The sequence below is a fragment of the Orycteropus afer genome, unplaced genomic scaffold (genome assembly GCF_000298275.1).
Source record: "Orycteropus afer afer isolate SDZICR_OR568_19922 unplaced genomic scaffold, OryAfe1.0 scaffold00031, whole genome shotgun sequence".
Classification (NCBI taxonomy): Eukaryota; Metazoa; Chordata; class Mammalia; order Tubulidentata; family Orycteropodidae; genus Orycteropus; species Orycteropus afer.
This window is the reverse complement of record NW_006921618.1, coordinates 12,509,946-12,531,099: the sequence shown is the minus strand read 5'-3', so window position 1 is coordinate 12,531,099 and position 21,154 is coordinate 12,509,946. Positions and strand designations below refer to the sequence as shown.

Below are 21,154 nucleotides of genomic sequence, written 5' to 3'. Positions count from 1 at the left end.
GTGATGGCTGCAACAGTCTATAAGTACACTAAAAAACCACTGCATTGTAAACAAAACACAAGTATTCACCACAGCTTTATTCACAATTACCAAAAGACTGGAAATGAAAATGTCCAGCAATAGAATGCGTGGCTAACCTCTGTTGCACTCATTCACCAGTCCACCATATAGCAGCAAAAAAGAAATCCCAAAGTTCTGAGTGAAAAAGCAAACCATAAGAGAACAGACAGAGTATGATACAAAATTTTAGAAGAGACAAAACTAATCTAAGGTGACAGAAGTTGGAACAGTTGCAACCCTTGGGGCTACTAACTAGGAAGGACATAAGGGGACCTTCTGTACTGACGGAAACAGTCTCTATCTCGTTTGGGGGTGGTTATATGGGTGTATCCATATGTGATATTCATTGAGCTGTACACTTATTTTGTGCATTTTACTGTATGTAAGAAGTTTTTCCTCATTTTAAAAAAGTAATTGGAAAGGAGGAAAAAAGGTAGAGTTTCAAGGCAGAAGAGCCCATTGTCTTTGAGTCAATTTTGGCCCATGGCAGTTCCATGTGTTACAGAGTTGTTGTTGTTGTTGTTATATGCCATTGAGTCAGACCCAACTCATAGTGACCCCTCCTTGGGTTTCTGAGACAGTATCACTAGGAAGTAGATTGCCCAGCCTTCCTTCTGAGGAGTGGCTGGTGGGTTACAGAGTAGAACCGTTCTATCGGGTTTTCTTGGCTATAATCTTTACGGAAGCAGATCCCCAAGCCTTTTCTTCCTCTTGCCACTGGGTGGGTTTGGACCACCAACATTTACCTTAGCAGGCAAGTGCGAACAGTCTGTGCCACTCAGGGACCTTCAAGGTGGAAGACAGGGTTCCAGTCCTGACTGTGAGGCTTCAGGTAAGTCCCTTACTCTCTCTGGGCCTGTCTTCCCATCCTCAGGCTGCACCAGGTGGTTTCAAAGAATCAGAAAATGTCATTTCTGAGATTCTGTGAATTTGCATACCTATTTGTTACTGACTTTACTGAGAAACCTGGTGCTTGCTTGACACGAAGCGGTGAGAAGAAAAGGGAGTTGGTTGTCTGCTGTGGGCTTAGCCTTGTTTCAAAGGAAGGAAAGGTCTTTGGAAAGTGGGTGGGAGCACACCGCCACCAGGAAGGAATGTCAGCTTCAATATGAATCATCTTATAAAACCCCAGCAACTTGCTCTGGGAATAGATGCCCTGACTCACTTCTCTCCTGACGGGAAAAAGGCTTGTTGCTAAAATTTCAGACTCCAAAGGAGCCAGCAAAATAGCCCAAATATCCTCTCAGAAAAGGTAAAAAAGAAAGAAAGAAAGAAATCAACCTAGTAGCCAACTGGGAATCTCTGAATCTTGGGCAGAGAGGATGGCAGAAGGCCTGGAATGCAAACTTCTTTGTTACACGAAGAGAAGGGGCCCAAAGGAGGACGCCAGCTCGCACAGCTAATGGCGCCAGAGCTGGGATGAGGACCCAAGGCTCCTAACCTCGGGTTTTCTTCTTACAACAACCTGCTACTATAGTGTCTAGAGAAATAAATTATAGTCTCTACTAGTGGGAAGCCTTTTAAGGAGAACAAGAAAATGGCCAAGACACATCTTAATTAGAAACTGCTCAGAAAAATCTTTGAGGGACGAGGGGGCAGGCCACCATGTGGCGACTGGTCTGTCTGCAGCTCAAGGGTGTGAAAATCCAGCAGGCTAATTTACAGCGACTGCTTTGTTTCCACAATCACCCAGTGTGACCCGGGAGGGCTTTCTGGTCATCAGGAGGTGGCTTAGAAACCCTGGATTGCTGTCAATTGAGGCCATAGGGAGACCACCACAGGGCTGCAGCATCAGCCCAGCCACTGTCAGCCTGGCCCGTCCTTCACATATGTGGGGCTCCTACTTCCACCCAATTACCCATCCTTATGCTAAACGCTCCTCCATCCGGCAGTGACCAGAGCTTCTAATCCAATTCCTCTGTGCTTTTCCAGTCTCTGGCTTCTGGATGGAGCAGCCAAGGCTCCTAAGACATGTGACTACCAGGAAGGTTTTCTCGATGCCCTTAAGCCTGACCCAGTCTATCCAAGGAATTGCAACATCACTACTTCTGAGGTTGATGACAGCTCCTTCTCAAAACAAACTCAAAGCCTGGGTCAGGATATGTGTCACCAGCATGCCAATATCAGTGAGCTATACAGCCTGACATGGATTTTCCAAAACTGTGGATACTTTTTTTTTTTTGAGAGAAATAAATCAAAACACCAAAATTCATGAAAGTGGATAGGGTATCTTTGGCCAGCTAAGTCAAAGTACTCTGTTACCTAGCAATAGGGGAGAAGGGAAAAGGGACTTGGAAGAGTATATGCATACAAGGAAGAAGAAAACCTGTTTTGTGAGGACTTACTATATGCCAAGTATGGTACAAGAGTTACTTATCATCCCCATTTTACAGCTCAGGAGACTAAGCTTCAGAGAAGCTTGGGACTGGCCCAATTTCACTCAGCAGGTAAATGGTGGGGATGGGATTTCAACCCAGGCCTATCTCTGACGTCAAAACTGCTGGCTCCCAGAAACAAACCCAGAGTAAGCAACAATGGAGATGGGTGGAAAACTCAGGAAGCAGGTGGTTTTTATAAATTATCTGTCTGGCAAAGTATGCAGTTCCCAAGGCAGCCACACTGATGGAGTAACTCTCACCCCCACAGAAAGATCCAGTAAGACTGGTGTGCATGTATGTGTGTACATGCGTGTGTGTGCGTGTAGGAGAGTGTGAACATTTTGCAGACGGCACTACTAAGTCACATGCCAAGAAGCAATTGTAAAAATGACATCTTGGGGCCTGGATTTATTCCCTCTTCAACATCATATTTGCTCGGTTTACAAGGCAAAGATGATTTTTCTCTCTGCCAAGGCTGAACATTCCCAGCCTGTGATCTAAAAATCATGCTGTGTTCATTTTGCCTCTTAACTCACCCAAGGCCATAAATCATCCCTCGAAATGGGGATTTGGTTGGCAGTTCTATTGGGGATTCAGGAGGCTGAGGAGGAATCCAATTTGGGGCTCTCATGGTCATCCTGGGGCCGGCTCAGAGCAGAGGGACATTGCTTTTGGTCATGCAAGTACCTCCATCCTCTACGGCGAGGATGCCTGAGAGTCAGATCTGCTGACTAAGCGGGACTATGGCTTCTACAGGGTCAGTTTGCTGATTCTAGGTACACTTTGTGACAGAGGAGGAGGTCATGGCAGGCAGAGAGGATGAGAGGAACAGCGCACACAGCAGTGGACTGAGTCCTCCCCTAGGCAAAACCAAGGACAGAGGACATGAGGGAAAATAGGACAGAAACCGCAGTAGGCAATTTCTTCAGTCTACAACATTTATTGAGAGTCTACTACATGCCAGAAGACCAAAGAAGAGTTTTTGAGTCGTGGTGTTGGTGAAGAATGCTGAAAGTACCATGGACTGCTAAAAGAACTAACAAATCTGTCCTGGAAGAAATGCACCTGGAACGTTCCTTGGAAGTGAGAATTGTCAGACTTTGTCTCACCTACTTTGGTCATGTTGTTAGAAGGGACCATTCTCTGGAGAAGGATATCATGCTTGGTGAGGTGGAGGGTCACGAAAGGGGGGAAGGCCCTCAACAAGATGGACTGACATGGTGGCTGAAGCAATGGGCTCAGGTATAGTAGGCATCATGAAGCTGGCACAGGACTGGGCAGTGTTTCGTTCTGTTGTACATAGGATCGCTATGAGTTGGAGACGACTCGAGGGCACATAACAACAACAACATTACGTGCCAAGCTTTCTTTTGAATACAACCATACTTGTAATTATTTTATAAACCCAAAACCAAATTCATTGCTGTTGAGTCAAATTCTGACTCATAGTGACTCTATAGGACAAAATAGAATTGCCCCATAGGGTTTCTAAGGTTGTAATTTTTACAGAAGCAGACTGCCATAACTTTCTCCAGTCAAGCAGCTGGTGGGTTTGAATCCTGACCTTTTGGTTAACAGCAGAGGGCTTAACCATTACATCACAAGGGCTTCTAATTATTTTATAACAAATACAATAATAGCAGTAGCAGTTGGCATTTAATGGATACATGTGGGCAATTACTGTACCAGATGTTTTATGTACATCAACCTTATTGAATCCTTACAACTATTGGGCCAAGTAGGTATTTTCCCCATTGTACAGATGGAGAAACTAAGGTAGGGAGAGGTTAGGAAACTTGTCCTCCCATGCAGCATCCCAAGACTCCATGTCCTGTGCCAAATTCCCCAGCTTCCCAGGATCTCACAGGTGGCACTGACTTGTTGGGAGGGTTAATGTTTGTTAAGTGCTTCAAAGCTGGCACAAAGTGCCACTATTGCTCACCAACACTAAATGGCCAGAAATCCTCATGCTGGCAGGAGGCCAACTTATTCCAAGGCCTTGAATCCTAGTCTCCTTCCCTGTTAAAAATCCCAGCATAAGGGCAAGAGTTACTCTGCCCACCAGTGGGCTGCCCTGGGTGGAGAGCCCACTCCTCAGAGATTTCTGCCACAGGCATTTGAGGCCTGGTGGCAGCAGGGCATGAAAAAGCCAGGAACCCTTACACAGGTCCCTGGGTCCAGGGGACTTGGGCACACCCCCGAGATAATGTGAGAAACACACACTGTGCTGAGGGCCTTTTATCATCCTCATGGCAGCTGCCACTTGGGGAATTTTTCCTGTGTATCAAAAGAGCTCTGGTGGCACAGTGCCTAAGGCATTTGGCTGCTAATCAGAAGGCTGGCAGTTCAAACCCACCAGCTGCAATCTACTCCCGTAAAGATTTACTGCCTTGGAAACCCAATGAGGGTCACTGTGAGTTGGAATCGATTAGATGACAATGGGGTGTTTCTTTATCCCCCCTGTGTGCCAGACACAGATATATGCACTTTGCACCTTTAGTTCTCAAAACAATCCTGGGAAGTAGGGACTATCATCATCCTCATTTTATAGATGAAGAAACTAAGGCCCAGAGAAGTTAAGAAACTTGCCCAAGATCACATAGTTAGAAAGTGGCAGTGCAGCATGCAAATCCAGCCATCTGGTCCCAAATCCATATCCCCCCAATTCCTAGGAGCATTTTCCCATCTTTATAGGTAAGGAATCTGGGTCTCTGTGTGATGGACCACTGTGCTACGCAGCAACACTGGAAGCATGCATTCTTTGAATGACAAGCTTACTCCTGGACGCTAATGGTGATTACACCACCCTGATCATGTCTAATGATCACACTGGCCTGGAACCACAGCTCAGCGTCTCCGCCCCACTCTGCAGCTTGCAGGCACACAGCTGCTAAGTGACAATGCAGAGGTTCCACTGAGGCCTGTTTGGACCCAAAGTCTGTGTTCTTTCTGCCACCTAGCTGGACACTAACTGTCCCATCTGGCTACCTCTTGGAGGAGAGGGAAGGGGCAGATGCTGCCTTGGCCTGGGCCCCAAGGCAAGAAGTGGGCTGTATCCTCTTTGCTCGAAGCTGCTGGAGTCTTGGGAAGGTTTTTTCTGACAGGATTTGCTGAGCTGGGTGACTGTAAAAGGAATGCCACTTTGTAACTGAACTGCTTGTTGTTGTAATTATTGTCGTTAGGTGCCATTTAATCGGTTCCCACTCATAGTGACCCTATGTACACCAGAACCAAACACGGCGGGTCCTGCCCCATCTTTACAATCCTTGCTACACTTGAGCACATTGTTGCAGCCACTGTGTCAATCCACCTTACTGAGGGTCTTCCCCTTTTGCAACTGAGCTGCTTAGGACACAAAAACTGGCTTGAGAGCTGCCGCACTCAGAAATCTTGCCTCAAAGCAAGAACAGAGGCAGGGAGGGGCGTGTGGGCAGCCAAAGAAGGGAATTCAATTTGGCCGAGGCTGCACAGGGAGGCCAGGCTCAGTGATTCCAATCGTCCTCCTTGCTGGCTCCAGTAAATCTAGGCAAAGCGAGGCCAGCAAGAACTCATTAACCCTTTCCCGCCTGCAGCCCTCTCCCAGGAGGCAGCTACAATCGCCTTTGTCCAAACTGAGCACCTGGATGCAAGGAGACTGCTCAAGGGTCACACTGTACAGCCCATTCAGCCAGGGAGGCGATGAGCAGGGCACCACCTGCCATCTGACTATACTCAAAGTGTCCTGGGCTTGCAAGGCTCAGCCTAAGGCAAGGACACTGATGGCAGCAGCAGCTAGAGTCTAGGAATAGTTTGACCCTGCGGCTTGCATGAGTCCAAAAAAAGAAATGGTGGTGTGAGCAGTCACTTAATTCAGGCCAATTCATCTCCTTCTGCCTTTGGGAAGGAGCTGCATGGTATAAGCGGTTTGCAATCAGTTGGTAATCTACCAGCTCTGTGGAAGAAAGCCCTGGAGAACTGCTTCCACAAAGATTAGAGCCAAGAAAACCCTATGGAGTTCTACAGTTCTACTCTGTAACACACGAGGTTGCCATGTAACACATGGGATTGTCATGCATTGGAATGGACTCAACAACAAGGTATCTGGTTTCAGTAGCTTTGGGAACAGTCTAGCTTTGAAACCCTTTATAGGACCATCCACAACTAGATCTTTTCTCAGATTCTTAGAACACCCCTAAACCCTCATCCTCTGGATGTGTCTCCATAAGTCTCTGTATCACATTTGTGGTAACAAAATCACAGCTACCACATATTAAGCAAGTTCCATGTGTCAGGTGGTGTAAGGCACTTGACTGCTAACCAGAAGGCTGGCGGTTCAAACTAGCCACTCCTCGCAAGGAAGGTTGGGCAATCTACTTCCATAGTGATACCACCTCAGAAACCCAAGGAGGGGTCTCTGTGAGTCGGATCCAACTCGACAGCAGTGAGTTTGGATTTTTTTGGTTTATATGTCAGGCAGGAGAATTAGGGTAGTACAGATGGTTAATGTGCTCAGCTACTAGCCACAAGGTTGGAGGTTTGAGTCCACACAGAGGTGCCAAGCCCTGGTGACCTACTTCTGAAAAAATAAGCCACTGAAAACCTGTGGAACACAGCTCTTCTCTGACACACATAATGTCTCTAGGAGTTGGAAATGACTCAACAGCAGTTGGTTATGTGTCAGGCAGGCCCTGGCCTGGGGACCTTATATTATCATTAGTTCCACTTTACAGAAAACTCAGCCCTATAGAAAAATGACATACCCAAGGTCACACAGCCAGGAAGCTGGGATACCAAATTTGAACCCAGGTCTGTCAGGCTCCAACAACACAGAGCCTCGAGTCAGCAGAGTGGCATCTTTAGTTGTGATCATCTTCTACTTCTCCCTCTCGCTGAGAGTACCTAGACAGGCCCCCAAGACTCCCCTGGGAACAGCTGACAGTGTATGCCCCATCAGCATTGGGAAAGATGTCACTGTGCCATTTATCCTGGTGTCCCCAGTAGCAGGCACTGGGGTTGGCACTCAACAAGCATTTGTCAAAAGAAAATGAATCAAGTGTGGCTCTCCCTGCCAGTGCCTGGATCTTTGCACAGCCTCTTTTCCCGGGAGCTAGCTGCTCCCTAGGGCTCATCCACTGACTGCAGAAGGAAGCTCTGCGCCTCGTTGAAGCAGAATTGCAGGAACTGGGTGAGGGGACGCCCAAGTCCCCTGCCAAGGCTGCCAACCCATGCTTGGTGACTGGAAAGGGGTTGGAGGGTTGTGATTTAAATCCCAGGCTCTCAGGAATTTTATAGAATACTTGGTTTAGCCCAATCCCTCCCTACGGAGACTCCCTCTGTCTCCGTAGATGGTCTGAGCAATAGCTATACTCATGGGACCAGGTTTGCTGGTCTTATAGAGCCTGGTAGAACCCCTTAGACTATGGCCCCTAGCTGCCCTTCAGGTCTGGAATTGAACCCACATCTGTGGCTTCCAGCCAAGCAAAAGACAGGCATAGGAGCTGAACATTTACCTGAGGTAAATACACTCGTTGGAGAGAACAATCATGGGAGAAGGTCTGTTTATGCACAGGGAGATAGCTCAGGGGGCAGGGGTGCATGGAGGGATGGACACAGGGAAGAGGTGACTGTTGGGAGGAAGTGGGAGGGGAGCCGTTGCATTGTGGTGAATTGTGGTCAATATCATGAGACAAAGTGTATGTGAACTGCTATATGGAAAGTGGATTTGCTCTGTAAATTTTCACTCAAATCACAATTAAAAAAAAAAAAAAAAAAAAGCTGTGCCCATGAAGCTTTAGAAACCAACCTCTCCCATTTCCACCATTTCCCTGACTATTTGCAAACTGTTTTGAGCACAGAAGCATTCTTTTTTTTTTTTTTTTTTGGTTTTCTTCATTCTTCTTTGCTCTGGATGAGGAGAGACCCATCATTCCATCTAGATAGCAGCTTGCAAGCTTTTAAGATCCCAGTCACTACTCGCCAAAGTAGGAGGTGGAACAATGTTTTGTGTAGTATGTTATGCCAATTGAGCTTGATGTCCCCTGCGACTATGGTCCCAAGCCCACAGGTTCAACTACTCAGTCCCTCTAGGTAGCTGGCTGTGTCCAAGCAGTGACTACAACCTTGCCCCTTGTCAGCTCCACTATACACCTGGGAATTCAGATCATACACATAAACTTATAGGACCGTTGTCTGCAATCCTACAGAAGCATTCTTGATTATGTCCCTGATCTATACTACTAGCAAAAGCTCAAACAAATTTGATGAAATCCATGCCCAGTAATCATTGCCCGGGGTTATGAAGGAGCTCTGGTGGCACAGTGCCTAAGGCATTTGACTGCTAACCAGAAAGCTGGTAGTTCAAACCCACCAGTAGCTCTGCAGAAGGAAGATGGGGCAATCTACTTCCATAAAGATTTATCGCCTTGAAAACCCACTGGAGGTTGGTATGAGTCGGAATCAACTTGATAGCAGTGGGTTTGGTATGATGGGATGTTGGGGAAGGCCTGTTTTCTAGGCTGGAAAGGCAGTCCAGCTCCTAAACATGAATCCACACATTTCACACTTGAGGTTAAAGCCCCAGCCATCCTCCTGCCTACTGACTCAGTGATTCCTCTGTAGGACTCTATCTCAAGACAGAAGTTTATGCACAACAATGGTAAGCGCTGCTTTATTTTTAATAGCCCCAAACTGGAAACAACCTAAATGTCTAATACAAGTGGGATGGTTAAATAAACCACAGCACATCTACGGAATAACTGCCACCATTAAAAACACTGTTTATGGAAAAATTTAAATGGCTTAGGAAAACATCTATGATGTAGCATTAAGCTAAAAAGAAAGGATGCAAAATTGTGTATAAGGAAAAAAGGACACAGAAGAAAAGATCAGAAGGAAATGAGCCAAGATGCCACTAGTGGCTGCATCTGCAAGGCAGAGCAAGTTACTTTCTCCCAGCCTCACTCTTTTTGGTATTGCCCTTTTCCTCCTACATACCTATGATGATTTAAAAAAAAAAAAAAAAAGTCACCCAAATCCACACATACTCTCAAGGAGAGAAGTATGCTGAACAGCCAGACAGGTGGTGATGCAGACTGGTTAGAGGGAAGCAGGTGGGTTCCGTGCCACCCTCCTCATAACACAAACACTTCTGACAGTGCCATACATGGTGGAGGCCATCCCAGTAAATTTTCCTTTACGACTCTTTTGGGAATTTCCATCGCAAACTTGGTTCTTTGGTTCCAGAACTAAGGAGCTTATATCTCTAAGGAGCAGGGAATACAGGTAATGAATTTCCCACCTCCAGGCTAGGACAGCTCCTGCCTCCCAGGAAGGAAGGATGCCAGGTTATCTCTAGCATCTTCTCAAGTGAAAGGCCTGCAGAGAGGAGAGCGGCAACTGGATGGGTGTTAAATCTGAAATCTGAGACCATGCCCACACTGTGGCACCTTGCAGTCTCTCTTGCTTGAGAGACTTTCAAGGTTCTAGGTTAGAAGGACCAGCGGCTGGGAAAAACAAAGCATCTGTGAATGAGGCTGCAAATAAAACTCAACAAGCTGCCAAGAAGCAGCAGCATCTTACTGCTACCGTAATGTGCCCACTCAGTCAGCACGGGAGAGCCCTACCCCCAAGACTCAAGAGGACCCATGCAACCAACCTTATTGCATATGGGCTCAATGTCTCGCTAAAAACACTTGAGATCATGTTACAGCCACACTTGCAAGGACTGGACTTAAAGGCAGCCCTCTATGTCCTCCTGAGCTTCACACCTTCTTCACAGAAACAAATCTCCATCCCTCACTGTCCCTACTCTCACCTTTGTAAGTTACTTTGCTATAAAAATAAATGACTAGCATATGCAAAGAAGTCTATAAGGTTAGAGAGAGTATATGGGTTTCCCCCCAGACCAGGAAGGCTCAGAAGCTTGAAGAGCCCATAAGAAACTCTAAGACTTGGGAGCCCTCAGGTCTGGAGAAATAGGGACACAACCTAGGAGATGAATAGCTAAAAATAAAAATCTGCTTGGCCACCAGGGGAGCAGTGCCTCTCACCTACAACAAAGTGGTTAAGTCAACTCACCGAACATGTTTCCCTCATAGCCATCTTTTGTTAGTGGACGGAGCTCATTTTTCCCCATTGCATAACGCTTGTAGCTTTGCCAGGCAAACTGCATCATCTGCAAGAAAAGGCAGAATAGAGAGAAGCTTAGAGTGATAATCACCAATAATGTGAACTGACCACTGGCCATGCTCTTTGCAATTAGATTTTAAACCACATTTAAGAAATACTTCCTACATTTTCCAAACTGAGGAAGACAACTTCCTCTCACCATAATTTTATTCATAGTTGCCTGGAAGGTTGTTCTCCTAGGACAACTTCACATGTCCAAAGTCTACTCATAGATTTCTCAGAGAAGACACAAAAAGGATGAACTAAAACAAATTCTATCCATCCTTCAAAGCCAAAGTGAAAAGCCACCTCTTTCATGAAGCCTCTCTGTTTTGCTCTGGCCTTAAGTAATCCTATAAAGGGAAGGAAACTAATATTCTCTGAGTGAATGCCTGCTCATATCATCTTATTTAAGCTAACAACTGCATGAGCTAGATATTGTTAACACCATTTTATAGATAAGAAAACAAGTCAAAGACATGAAATAACTTGCTAAAGGCTACCCAATGAGTAGTAAGAGTGCTGGAAGATGAACCCATGTCCTCTGGCTCTAAAGCCTTGGGTCTGTCCTCAAAGCCTAGTTCTGTTCCCTAAAGTCACCATATGGCTCTCTTTGAACTCTTCCAACATTTGGGTTGACCTGCCCTAGCTGACAGGCTCTCTAGGACCTTAACTAGTCACATTATTTTTGTCTGTTTGTTTCCATGCCTATGGACCATAATAAGCTCCTTGAGGCTAGAAACTACACTTGCTTTGCCTCAGGTTATCCTACAGCACTCAGCACAGAGCTTGGCACATGCAGGCATCAATGAATAGTTGTCAACTTTGTCACCTAGAGGTGTGTGTGTGTTATTACATAAAGGCTGCCGTGTCTCAGCCTCTCAGGACCATCATGCGAGCACCATGCTCTGCTGGCCCCACTCAGCACCTGACGGAGATGCAGGATGGCAATCCTCCTGCCCCCCATCCCATCGTTCCCCTAGGTCTCCCTTCCTTGTCTTTATGGTGTTTGCTTTTTGCCTTTGAATGGCAGGCTGCAGATGGATGATAGCATAGCAGAGCTCTGAGGTGAGTGGTGGGGCAGAAGAGGGAATGAGGCTGGGCAGTGGAGGCAGAGCTGAGGGTCAGGTGAGTGGGAGGCAGCCTGACGCAGTAAAAGAACCTGGGCTTTGGACCCAGAGAGGCCTGGGTTCTCCCACCTCTGCCACTAGCTCACTTTGGCAAGTAATGAAATGTCGCCAGGCTTCAGGGTCCCATCTGTGACATGGGGATAACAAGAGCCGCTTTCCACAATGCTGTGAGGATTCAAGGGGGGAAAAAAAGTAGCTGGGAAAGCCCAGTTTCCAGCCTGCACAACAGGTGCTCAACAAATGCTAGTTCTCTTCCTGCTTCAATCTTCACAATTCCCTTCTGCTGCCCCACACCTCATCCATCCACTCCACTTCCCATCCAATTAGTTTCTCGAACTTTATCTTGCATCAGAATCACCTGGAGGGCTTGTGAGATGGATTGCTGGGCCCCACCCTGGAGTTTCTGATCCAGCAGGTTTGGGGTGGGGCCTGAGAATTGGCCTTTCTAACAAGATTCTGTGTGATGGCGCTGGTCCATGGGCCCCGTGTGAGAATGAGTGAGCATTACATCTGTGTGCTTCTATTTCTCACCTCACTTCCAGACACTGTCCCGCACCCCTTTGCTCTTCTCCTACCTCCTGGCCCCCATTTCTCCCTCCACTCCTCTTTCTGGGGCGTCTCCATTTGCATTCCCCAGGCTCTGCTGCTCCTGCTGCCAAGGCTTACAAGTCATCACTGCCAGGCACATCTGGACAGTAACTACAGCTGTGCTTGCTGCTGCTGCCCAGGTGCATGGACCAGGAAGGCAACCTGGACCCACCATGAAATGGCAGAACAATCTAGTACACCTTGCCATTTTACAGGTGATGAAACTCTGAGATGGAGGCTCTGGGATGAAGAGTGGTCTGCGTGGCACAGCCAGCCAGGGCTGGAATCCAGAGCCCACCCCCAACGCCTGGCAGGACATGCAGCTCCTCATATGACACACATGCAAATGTCATGGTAACGCATGCCAAGCACTTGGCCCGGGCTTTGAGTCCTGGTTCCATTCCTCTGTTATTTTCTACTTATCTTGAATTGGCAATAACGGGTAATAATTGCCGGGTATGAGTGCTCAAGAGACTGGTCTTCTCCCTCTGTCTCTCCTATCTGGGGGGCTCCTTCCATTGAGTCAGGGTGAGGTGGGGAGGAGGCTGGGGGGGTGAGAAGCAGGAGGAGGCTGTTAAAACATAGTGCTGGCAGGGGAGAAGAAGCAGGGGTCTGTAGGGGGAGGACTGTACCCTACCCTCAAAACTCCTGCTTCAAAGAAGCGAGCGAAAAGTGGGTGTACAGGCATAATTAAGAGAATCACAGGTATCTGCACGTTTTCAAAGGAGCCGTCACTGCAGGGACGTGGAGATGTTTGGAGTGTGGCCAATTCTCATAGTCATCCACATCAACAAAGGGAACGAGGCACAAATAACCCGCACATCACTTGGAACTGGATTTAGGAGGCAAGCAGAGCTGTCTCTCAGTCACACACACACAAGTGCACAGATACACAGAGACCCTCAAATGCATACCTGCCTCCAGCCTCGGGTCATGGTGAGTCAGTGAAAGCACTAGATGAGCAGGGGAGAGGGAAAGACCCTTGGCCAGGAAGTCCTTATTGCTCTTCCTAATACACCATAAGGTTCCTGAGTGCACAAATGGTTTGCACTTGGCTGGTAACTGAAAGATTGGTGGTTCAAAAATTGGTGGCACTGGAGATCTCCTACTATAATGATTAGTTCTGGCGACTGCTTCCATGAAGATTATAGCCTAGAAAGCACAATGGGGTAGTTCTGCTCTGTAACATATGGGGTCACTATGAGTTGGAACTGACTCGACAGTAACTAACAACAATGCATCCTGAAAACATCCCCACCAGGTTTCCTGTGCTCGGGCTGCATCCCTGGTGGGAGTGCTGTCCTGGCCACCACCGTCATCCTCCCTGCCACTGCTTATCTTCCACCAGGTCTCAGGTGAAAGGACACTTTTGCAGAAGGCCTCCTATGCAGCCACACCTGGGCAGTCAGGCCCCATTCGCTCTTTAGTGTCACTCATCAGCCGAGGAAATCAACCACACAATCAGTGCAACCCCTGTTTTTCCATTTTCATCCCCAACAAAACTGTGAAAACAGGGTTGAAATACAAAAACACTCTGCCCTAGGACAGCAAAAATTGTTCCTTTGTTTGCTTTTTATGGGAAAGAAGGGGTCAGACGGGCATGATTCATTTGTAGAGAGCCCATTTTGGTACCTATGGATCATCATTCATGGTACTAAGTGCTTGCAACTCACTAATGTAAAACCTATTAGTCCAACTAGGATGCTATCACCAAAGAGAAGGAATGTCGTGTTAGTGGGGTTGTGGAGGAATATGGAACCCTCACACACTGCAGGTGAGAATGCAAAAACGGCACAGCTGCTTTAGAAGAGTCACCCCCCCCAAAAAAAAGGGTTAAACATGGAGGTACCGAATTGAGGAACAAACCTACAACACTGAATAGCCTGTACTTTTCAAAAAGGCCAAGGTCATGAAGGGAAAAGAAAGACTGAGGGATCATTCCAGACTGAAGGAGATGAAAGAGGAATGACCACAAATGCAACATGGAGTCATGGGATGGGTCCTGGAGTGGAAATAACAATGACAACCAATATCATTATTATTCGAAGGGACTTTGTGGAGACGTGGGCAAAATGTGAGTGGGGATAGGCATCAGAGAGTAAAATTATATCCATGTTCATTTTCTGATTGTGATGGTTTACTGTGGTTATGGAGAAGCGTGGCATTACCTTCTTGGAAATACACAATGAAGTATTTAAGGGTAAGGGGCATGATGATTGTAACTTACTCTCAAATGGTTCAGAAAACAGTAATTGTATTACATATCTACGTAGAGACAGAGGGGAGGGAGGAGGACAGTACAGAGAGAGGGAGAGAGAACAAACATAGTAAAATATTAACATTTGCAGAATCTGGGTGAAGGGTAAATGTGAAATCTTTGGTTGATTTTTGCAATTTTTCTACAAGTCTGAAAAGTTTTAAAAACCAAATGCATTAGGGATGTTTGGTGGGGGTTGCTGATGTTATTTCCACCCGAGTCTATACATTCTAGAATTTTATTTCCTCCTGCTTTTTATAAATTATAATAGAACGGGCCCCTCACCAGTCTCCGGCAGTTCTGCTTACCCCACAGTTCCTCAGAGGCCTTGCTAGACCTTCATGTTCCCCTCACCAAGCCTGTCTCGCCCACTCTGGTTAGAGGACAGAGCCAAGCAAGCAGCTTAGGAATAAGCAATTGTTTCCTCCTGGTGATAATTATATCACCACGCTTAAATCAGGTGCTCATCTCTGCTCTGCTCTTCCTGCTCCAAGAATAAATTAAAAGACCCTTTTGTGGTCCTGAGCACTTTCCAGAAGTCCCAGCTCCATCCAGGCATCAGCCTTCTCATGTCCCTTGTCCCAGCTCTGGGTCTGACTCACTCCTTTCACTTGAGCACTGTTCTGTACTTTCTCCTGCATATATCCTTCCAGATCTTTTTTAAAATAAGGTTGAAAATAAGGTCTGTAAGCTCATTACAGAAAAGCAGAAGAAAACGATTGCTTATCGTTCAACTATAATCACTGTTTCTTGTTTCTTTTTTTCCATCCATATATCTTTGTTTCATCCACTGATTTTGACATAAACACTTTACATTTTATTACAAAGGTTTTGTAAATAACCCAGCAAGAAGATTCATCACTATTTAATTAATCTTTCTCCCACATAACTGGACATTTGAAAGAGGTCTAGTTTGGGACTACTGTAAAAATGCCATAATGAACATCTTTGTGCACATTCCTTTTTCTAGAAAGTTTCAAATAATTTCCTTAGGCCAGAGATTCCAGGAAATGGCTAAGAAAAAAATTAAAAGTTATTAATAGCCACATGCCTTTTTTTTTTTTTCTTTTGCCACATGCCCTTTTTAAGATTAAACTCAGACAGCTTATTCTGACCAGCACTGTGCAAAACTTGGTGATTAGGAGAGTAGTACAACCCATTTGTGACAATACAGTAGTTAACTTGGGGAGATAAAACTAACATAATGAACACTCATGGCTTAGATCTGTGCAGTCAGTTCTTTGCGTACTTTATCTCATCTGATTTGAGTAGTTCAGTGGACTTGGCATGATAAACACTCTCCTTTAGAAATAATTATGCAAGGACTAAAAAAAGTATGAAAAGTGTGATATATTAAGCAGATACTAAAAACCATGTTTTCAAATGTTTAATGATATGTAAAAATGCTCATTATATAATATTAAGTGGAAAAGCAGAATACCAAATTACACAGTATAAAACTCATTGGTCTGAATGTTAAGAAAAAAGACTGGAAGGAAATACACAGAAATGCGGAGAGTGGTTATATCTGATAGTGAGTTTAGTGATTCTTATTTTCTTATTATTGACCTATATGTTCTGAATTTTCTACAATAAATATTGAGAAGTATTCGTAAATTAAAAAACAAGATTGTTAAAATTAAAAACAGAAAGAAGAAATGACATGATTTTACCCCTAAATCAAAAGGAAATTCAGAAATCACTTGGATGGCAGGCCAGAGGGTGGATCTGACTGAGGTAGGTTTTGATTGAAGAGAGGAAAGTTTTTGGAGCTGGAAATCAGCGAGAAGACCATCCAGCAAGAGAAACAACATAAAGAAAAGCAAGAGGCAGAATCCCAGGTCAAAGAGAAATTTAGGGCCAGAGCCAGCATCTATTCCCACAGGCACATTTTACAAGAACTAAGTGAGACCCAGAGAGGGGAAGTGATTTACCATGGCCAGGACACAGAAATTAATAACACAGGGATGATCTAGTCTCTGAGAACACAGGGCAGGACACTGAAGCAGCTGACTGGGGCAGGGGCAGCCTGAGCCACTGAGGGAGAAATACAGGGCAGACTCAAGAGCATGACTGTGAGCATAAAGAGACATGAGAACTAATACTGAGAGAAATCATACCCTGCTCCTCCCATTGGGCTGTAGAGATACACAACAGGTGTGCCTGCATGCATTTGTGTGTGTGTGTGTGTATATATGTGTGTCCATGCTAGAGACGGAGGGTGGCTCAGGATGTCTCTGGAAGCCCCTCCCTCACAGCAGTCTATGGTTCACAGATCCAAAGAGCACCTAACAATAGACTACAAAGCCTTCTCTTCACCTGAGTCCCGTAAAGGCAGAAAACAAAGCTGCATGATGGAGAGACACAGGCAGAGAGAGACACCTCATCAGTTCTTTCTCAAACGAAAGATACTCTTGTCCACAAAACACAAGACATCTTAAGATGCAAAATATTGACTAGTTTGAGGCCGGTGTCGGATTACTCAACAAGGCAGGCAAGCAGGGCTAACTTGTACTCACTAATCTGTAGTGAGCAATTTCAATTCATTTGCCACATCGAAGGCTCTGCTTCCAAGTAGGGCTGGCATCTGTCTCCCTCCCAACCCCATGGTACTTTTCTACAGAATCAAAGCCTCTTTTCAAATTTATAATCCCTGACAGGGACGGAGTACCCAGTAAGTACAGGTAAGCACGGGCTTACCTGTGCTTACTTACTAATCTGAAGTGATCACCATCACTATAGATTAGTACATAATCACTACAGATTAGTAAGTAAGCACAAGTGAGCCCGTGCTTCTTTGCTTATTGGGTAATCTGCCCCTGTTAGAGGCAGATTTGTTATGATTTCAAGATTCTCTCTCTACTTGCCTCAGAGCTCAAGAATTCTCCTGCAGAAAAGAGACTGGAATGCCACAGTGTCACACAGGCACAGAGGCTCCCCTCCCTCAAGTTGAAGAGTCCCAGATAAAATGGAACCAAGAGAGAAAGGATGCACTCGAGGAGGGGAGGGAATGGGAGTGGTGACAGGCTGCGCCGAGAGTGGGAAACGAACAGGAAGACTGCCCTGGAAAGTCTTTGAGGGCCAGTGGGGAGGAAAGGGGTAAGCACTGAACCAGGGAGACAGCTCCCCTTTTTTCATAATTAAAAAACCCCACACAAACAAATAGGACCAGGCCTGGCAATGACCCAGAGCCTTCTCAAAGCTGCTGAGAAGGAAAATGGATTTCCCCAGTCATTAAGGGCAAGCGTTCACACCAAGAGATGAAGCCTTATTGGCGTCTCCCAGCAGGGACCCCAGGGGTTCCATTTGCAAGGGCTGATAGGGAAAGGATTTGGTCTGTAATGATCCCAGGATCTAATGACCTCACAGAGAGATTAGAAGCGGGGGCTGTTTTTTTTTTCTTTTTTCTTTTTTTTCCTTCACCTTCAGCACAGCCCTGGGAAACCGCCAACAGCTTGTCCCTGAAAACCATCCATGTTAGATTTCCTGATCCACCCCATGTCTCAGTGCAACACAGAATGACCTGTGAATACATATAACCTCGGGTTTACAATTCAGGAAGCTGAACACGGGTGGGATTGGGCTGGGCTGGGCATTTGCTTGAGCTACTGAAAGGTGATTATAGGGAATCAAAAATGTCATGATTTTCTAGCTATCTGAGGTCCAAACAGTACCCCCACACGCTGCCCTTGGGTTTCAGATTTGAGCACTCTCTGTAATCTCAGCCCCCCTGTAGCTGCTCTCAGGCACCACAGTTGAAAATGTGAGCCCTGGAGGCATACTTTGGGGCTCAAAGTGTGGTCCAAGGACTGACAGCTGGGCAGGCCCTGGGGTGTTTTAGAAATGCAGGATCTCAAGCCCTCCCCCAGACCTAGGGAATCAGTACCCGAATTTCAACAAGACCCCCAGGTGATTCAAACATGCATTAGAGTCTGGGACACAGCTATAGGCTCTACCATCCACTGGCTGTGTGGCCCTGAGCAAGTGACTTAATCTCTCTCTCTAAGTCTTCGTTTTCTCATCTGTAAAAGTAGGACCAAACCAAACCAAACTCACCACCATCAGCTGATTTCGACTCATAGCAACTCCCGTTGGGGTTCCAAGGCTGTAAATCTTTACTGAAGCAGACCACCTTGTCTTTCTTCTGCCAAACAGCTGGTGGGTTTGAACCACCAACCTTCTGGTTAGCAGCCTAATGCCTTAACCACTGCACCACCAGAGCTCTTTCCTGAGAGTAAATAACATATGGAAACTGTTTAGTACAGTGGTTGGTGCATAATATGTGCTCAATATAAAGCAGCCAGAGGATGATTAATTTACCCACTAAGTATCTCCCCATCCACCTCTCTTCCTACCATGTCACAAGCACCATCCCAATCCAAACCACTACCATCTTTCCCTGGGACTCCTACAGCAGCCTCCTAATGGCATAGAGGAGTCCTCTCTGACCTCATTCCAAGTTGTTCTCCACATTTCTGCCAACATAGTGTGATCTATTTGAAATGCAAATGTACTCACATCTCTTCCCAACCCCAATAAAGACACACACTTAAACCGTTCAATCAGATCAAACTTCTTGATTTGGCCTATCAAGCCCTGCAGGATCCCAGGCTGCCAGTCTCAGCTTTTCTTCCCCAGCTCTGTCCAGCCACACTAGCTTTCTTTCCCAGTTCCTCAAAGAACTATGAGTCCTCCTGCCGCAGGGCTTTTGCATAAGATATTCCCTCTCCTAGGAATACTCCTCCTTCCCCTTTCTTGCTGAGTGAATCCTATTCATCTTTCAGATCTCAACTTATTTTCCATTTCCTAGAGAAGCCTCCTTGGCCTCCTGGATCTGGTTGAATCCCCCTATTTTGGAAGATTATTAAAGCTGTAATTGTTTATTAAGGTGCTCTAGTGGGACAGTGGTTAAGGCATCTGGCTGCTAACCAAAAGATCAGTAGTTGGAACACACCAGCAGTTCCGTGAAGAAAGATAAGGCAATTTGCTTCCATAAAGATTTATAGCCTTGGAAACCCAGTGTGGGTTGCTATGAGTTGGAATCGACTTGATGGCAGTGAGTTTGGTTTTCTTTTTCTGAATTGTATATTAATTGTGTGATTGATAAATTAGAATCTATTCCTGCCCCCCACCCCCACCAGTACATAGGCTCCACAGGGCTCCCTTTACTCACTATTGCTCCCCAGCCCCCAGCAGAGTGGCTGGCACAGAGTTCCTCTATAAACATATGCTGATTAAAGGTCTGATGATGTTGAAGACAAGTGGGGAGCCCCCTGGGGTTGCTCATGTTGTGAAGACCATGGAGAAAGAGGGTACTTGGGACAGAACCCAATGCCTGCCAGTCAACTGCTTTGACTCAAGAAGGATTTACCAAAGGCCCCAACAAGAGAACAGTTCCACCTTGGAGGCCACAAGGAAGAGCAAGAATGTGTGAGGCATCTTCCAGGTGAGACATCTTTGTGATCCTGGTGAAGAATCTGCAGACAGAGACAAGATGCCAGCTCCAGAGGGTCACGGAACCCAGGAGCAAATCCGAGCTCTGCCACTGCATTAAGATAGGTTCCCTGAAAGCAAACTGAAGCCTCCTCTGTTCTATCACAGACTGGGTGCTGAGCAGGAAGAGGGGAAGGAAGATGGTGGGGGAGGCAAAGATGAATGAAGGTAGGATGATCTCAATTCATCTGTGAGTAAAATTCCCCAGGGGAAATTAATGAATAAGGTCCTTTTGAAGGAATTCAGTACAAACCAGCTTATGTGCAGGTAGCTTTACAATCTCCAAGAGTTTTTGCCTTCTGCGTGTAAGCCTATGGCCCCCTGTGAGTTAGGCAAGGTGAGGCCATTACTGTCAATTTGCAGATAAAGAAACTGCATCTCCATTCACACATATACATTTCTGGAATATGTGCCATGTACCAAGCATTGTGGTAGGCCATGTTCAGTCTTCACCACAGCCCTGAGAGGTGCTCTTAAGGAGAGTATAAGATATAGGAGGCAAAAACCTGGCTTTGAATCCCATTTCTACCCAGCTGCATGTCCTTGGACAAGACAGTTAACCTCTCTGTGCCTCAAATGTTCTCATCCTTTTAAAAATCATAATACTATTATATTACACTTATTCAATGTTTCCATGAGTCACTGGTGCTTTACATGCATTAAGTCATTTTGTCTTCCTACTAATCTTATTGGTATATCGTTATTTCCACTCTCAGACAAAGAAACTGAGGTACTTGCCAAAGAGGCAGAGTGGGGATCTGAACCCAGGCAGTCTGTGCTTTTAGGCCTAATGCTCTACTGCCTCACAGAGAATGGAGTGATGACAGAACTGACCTCGAATGTATGTGGTGAGGGTGAATTACAATGTAAGGAGCTCAGCACAGTGCCTGGTACACAGAAAACTCCCAGCAAACATTGTCACTCCTAAATGTCAGTTCTACCCAAAGCAATCTATACATTCAATGCAATCCCAATCCAGATCCCATCAACATTCTTTAGGGATATGGAAAAAACGATCACTAACTTTATATGGAAAGGAAAGAGACCTCGGATAAGCAAAGCACTACTGAAGAAGAAAAACAAAGTAGGAGGTCTCACATTGC

At 45.9% G+C, this 21,154-nt stretch overlaps 1 protein-coding gene across 1 annotated transcript in view; it reads right to left on the bottom strand.

The window, feature by feature from the left end:
* MAN1C1 (mannosidase alpha class 1C member 1) overlaps positions 1–21,154 on the bottom strand; it is a 203,677-nt gene that overhangs the window by 96,700 nt on the left and 85,823 nt on the right. The window contains exon 2 of the mRNA XM_007935748.2: positions 10,494–10,590. Coding sequence (XP_007933939.2) covers positions 10,494–10,590 — 97 coding nt within the window. The remainder of the gene's footprint in view (positions 1–10,493; positions 10,591–21,154) is intronic.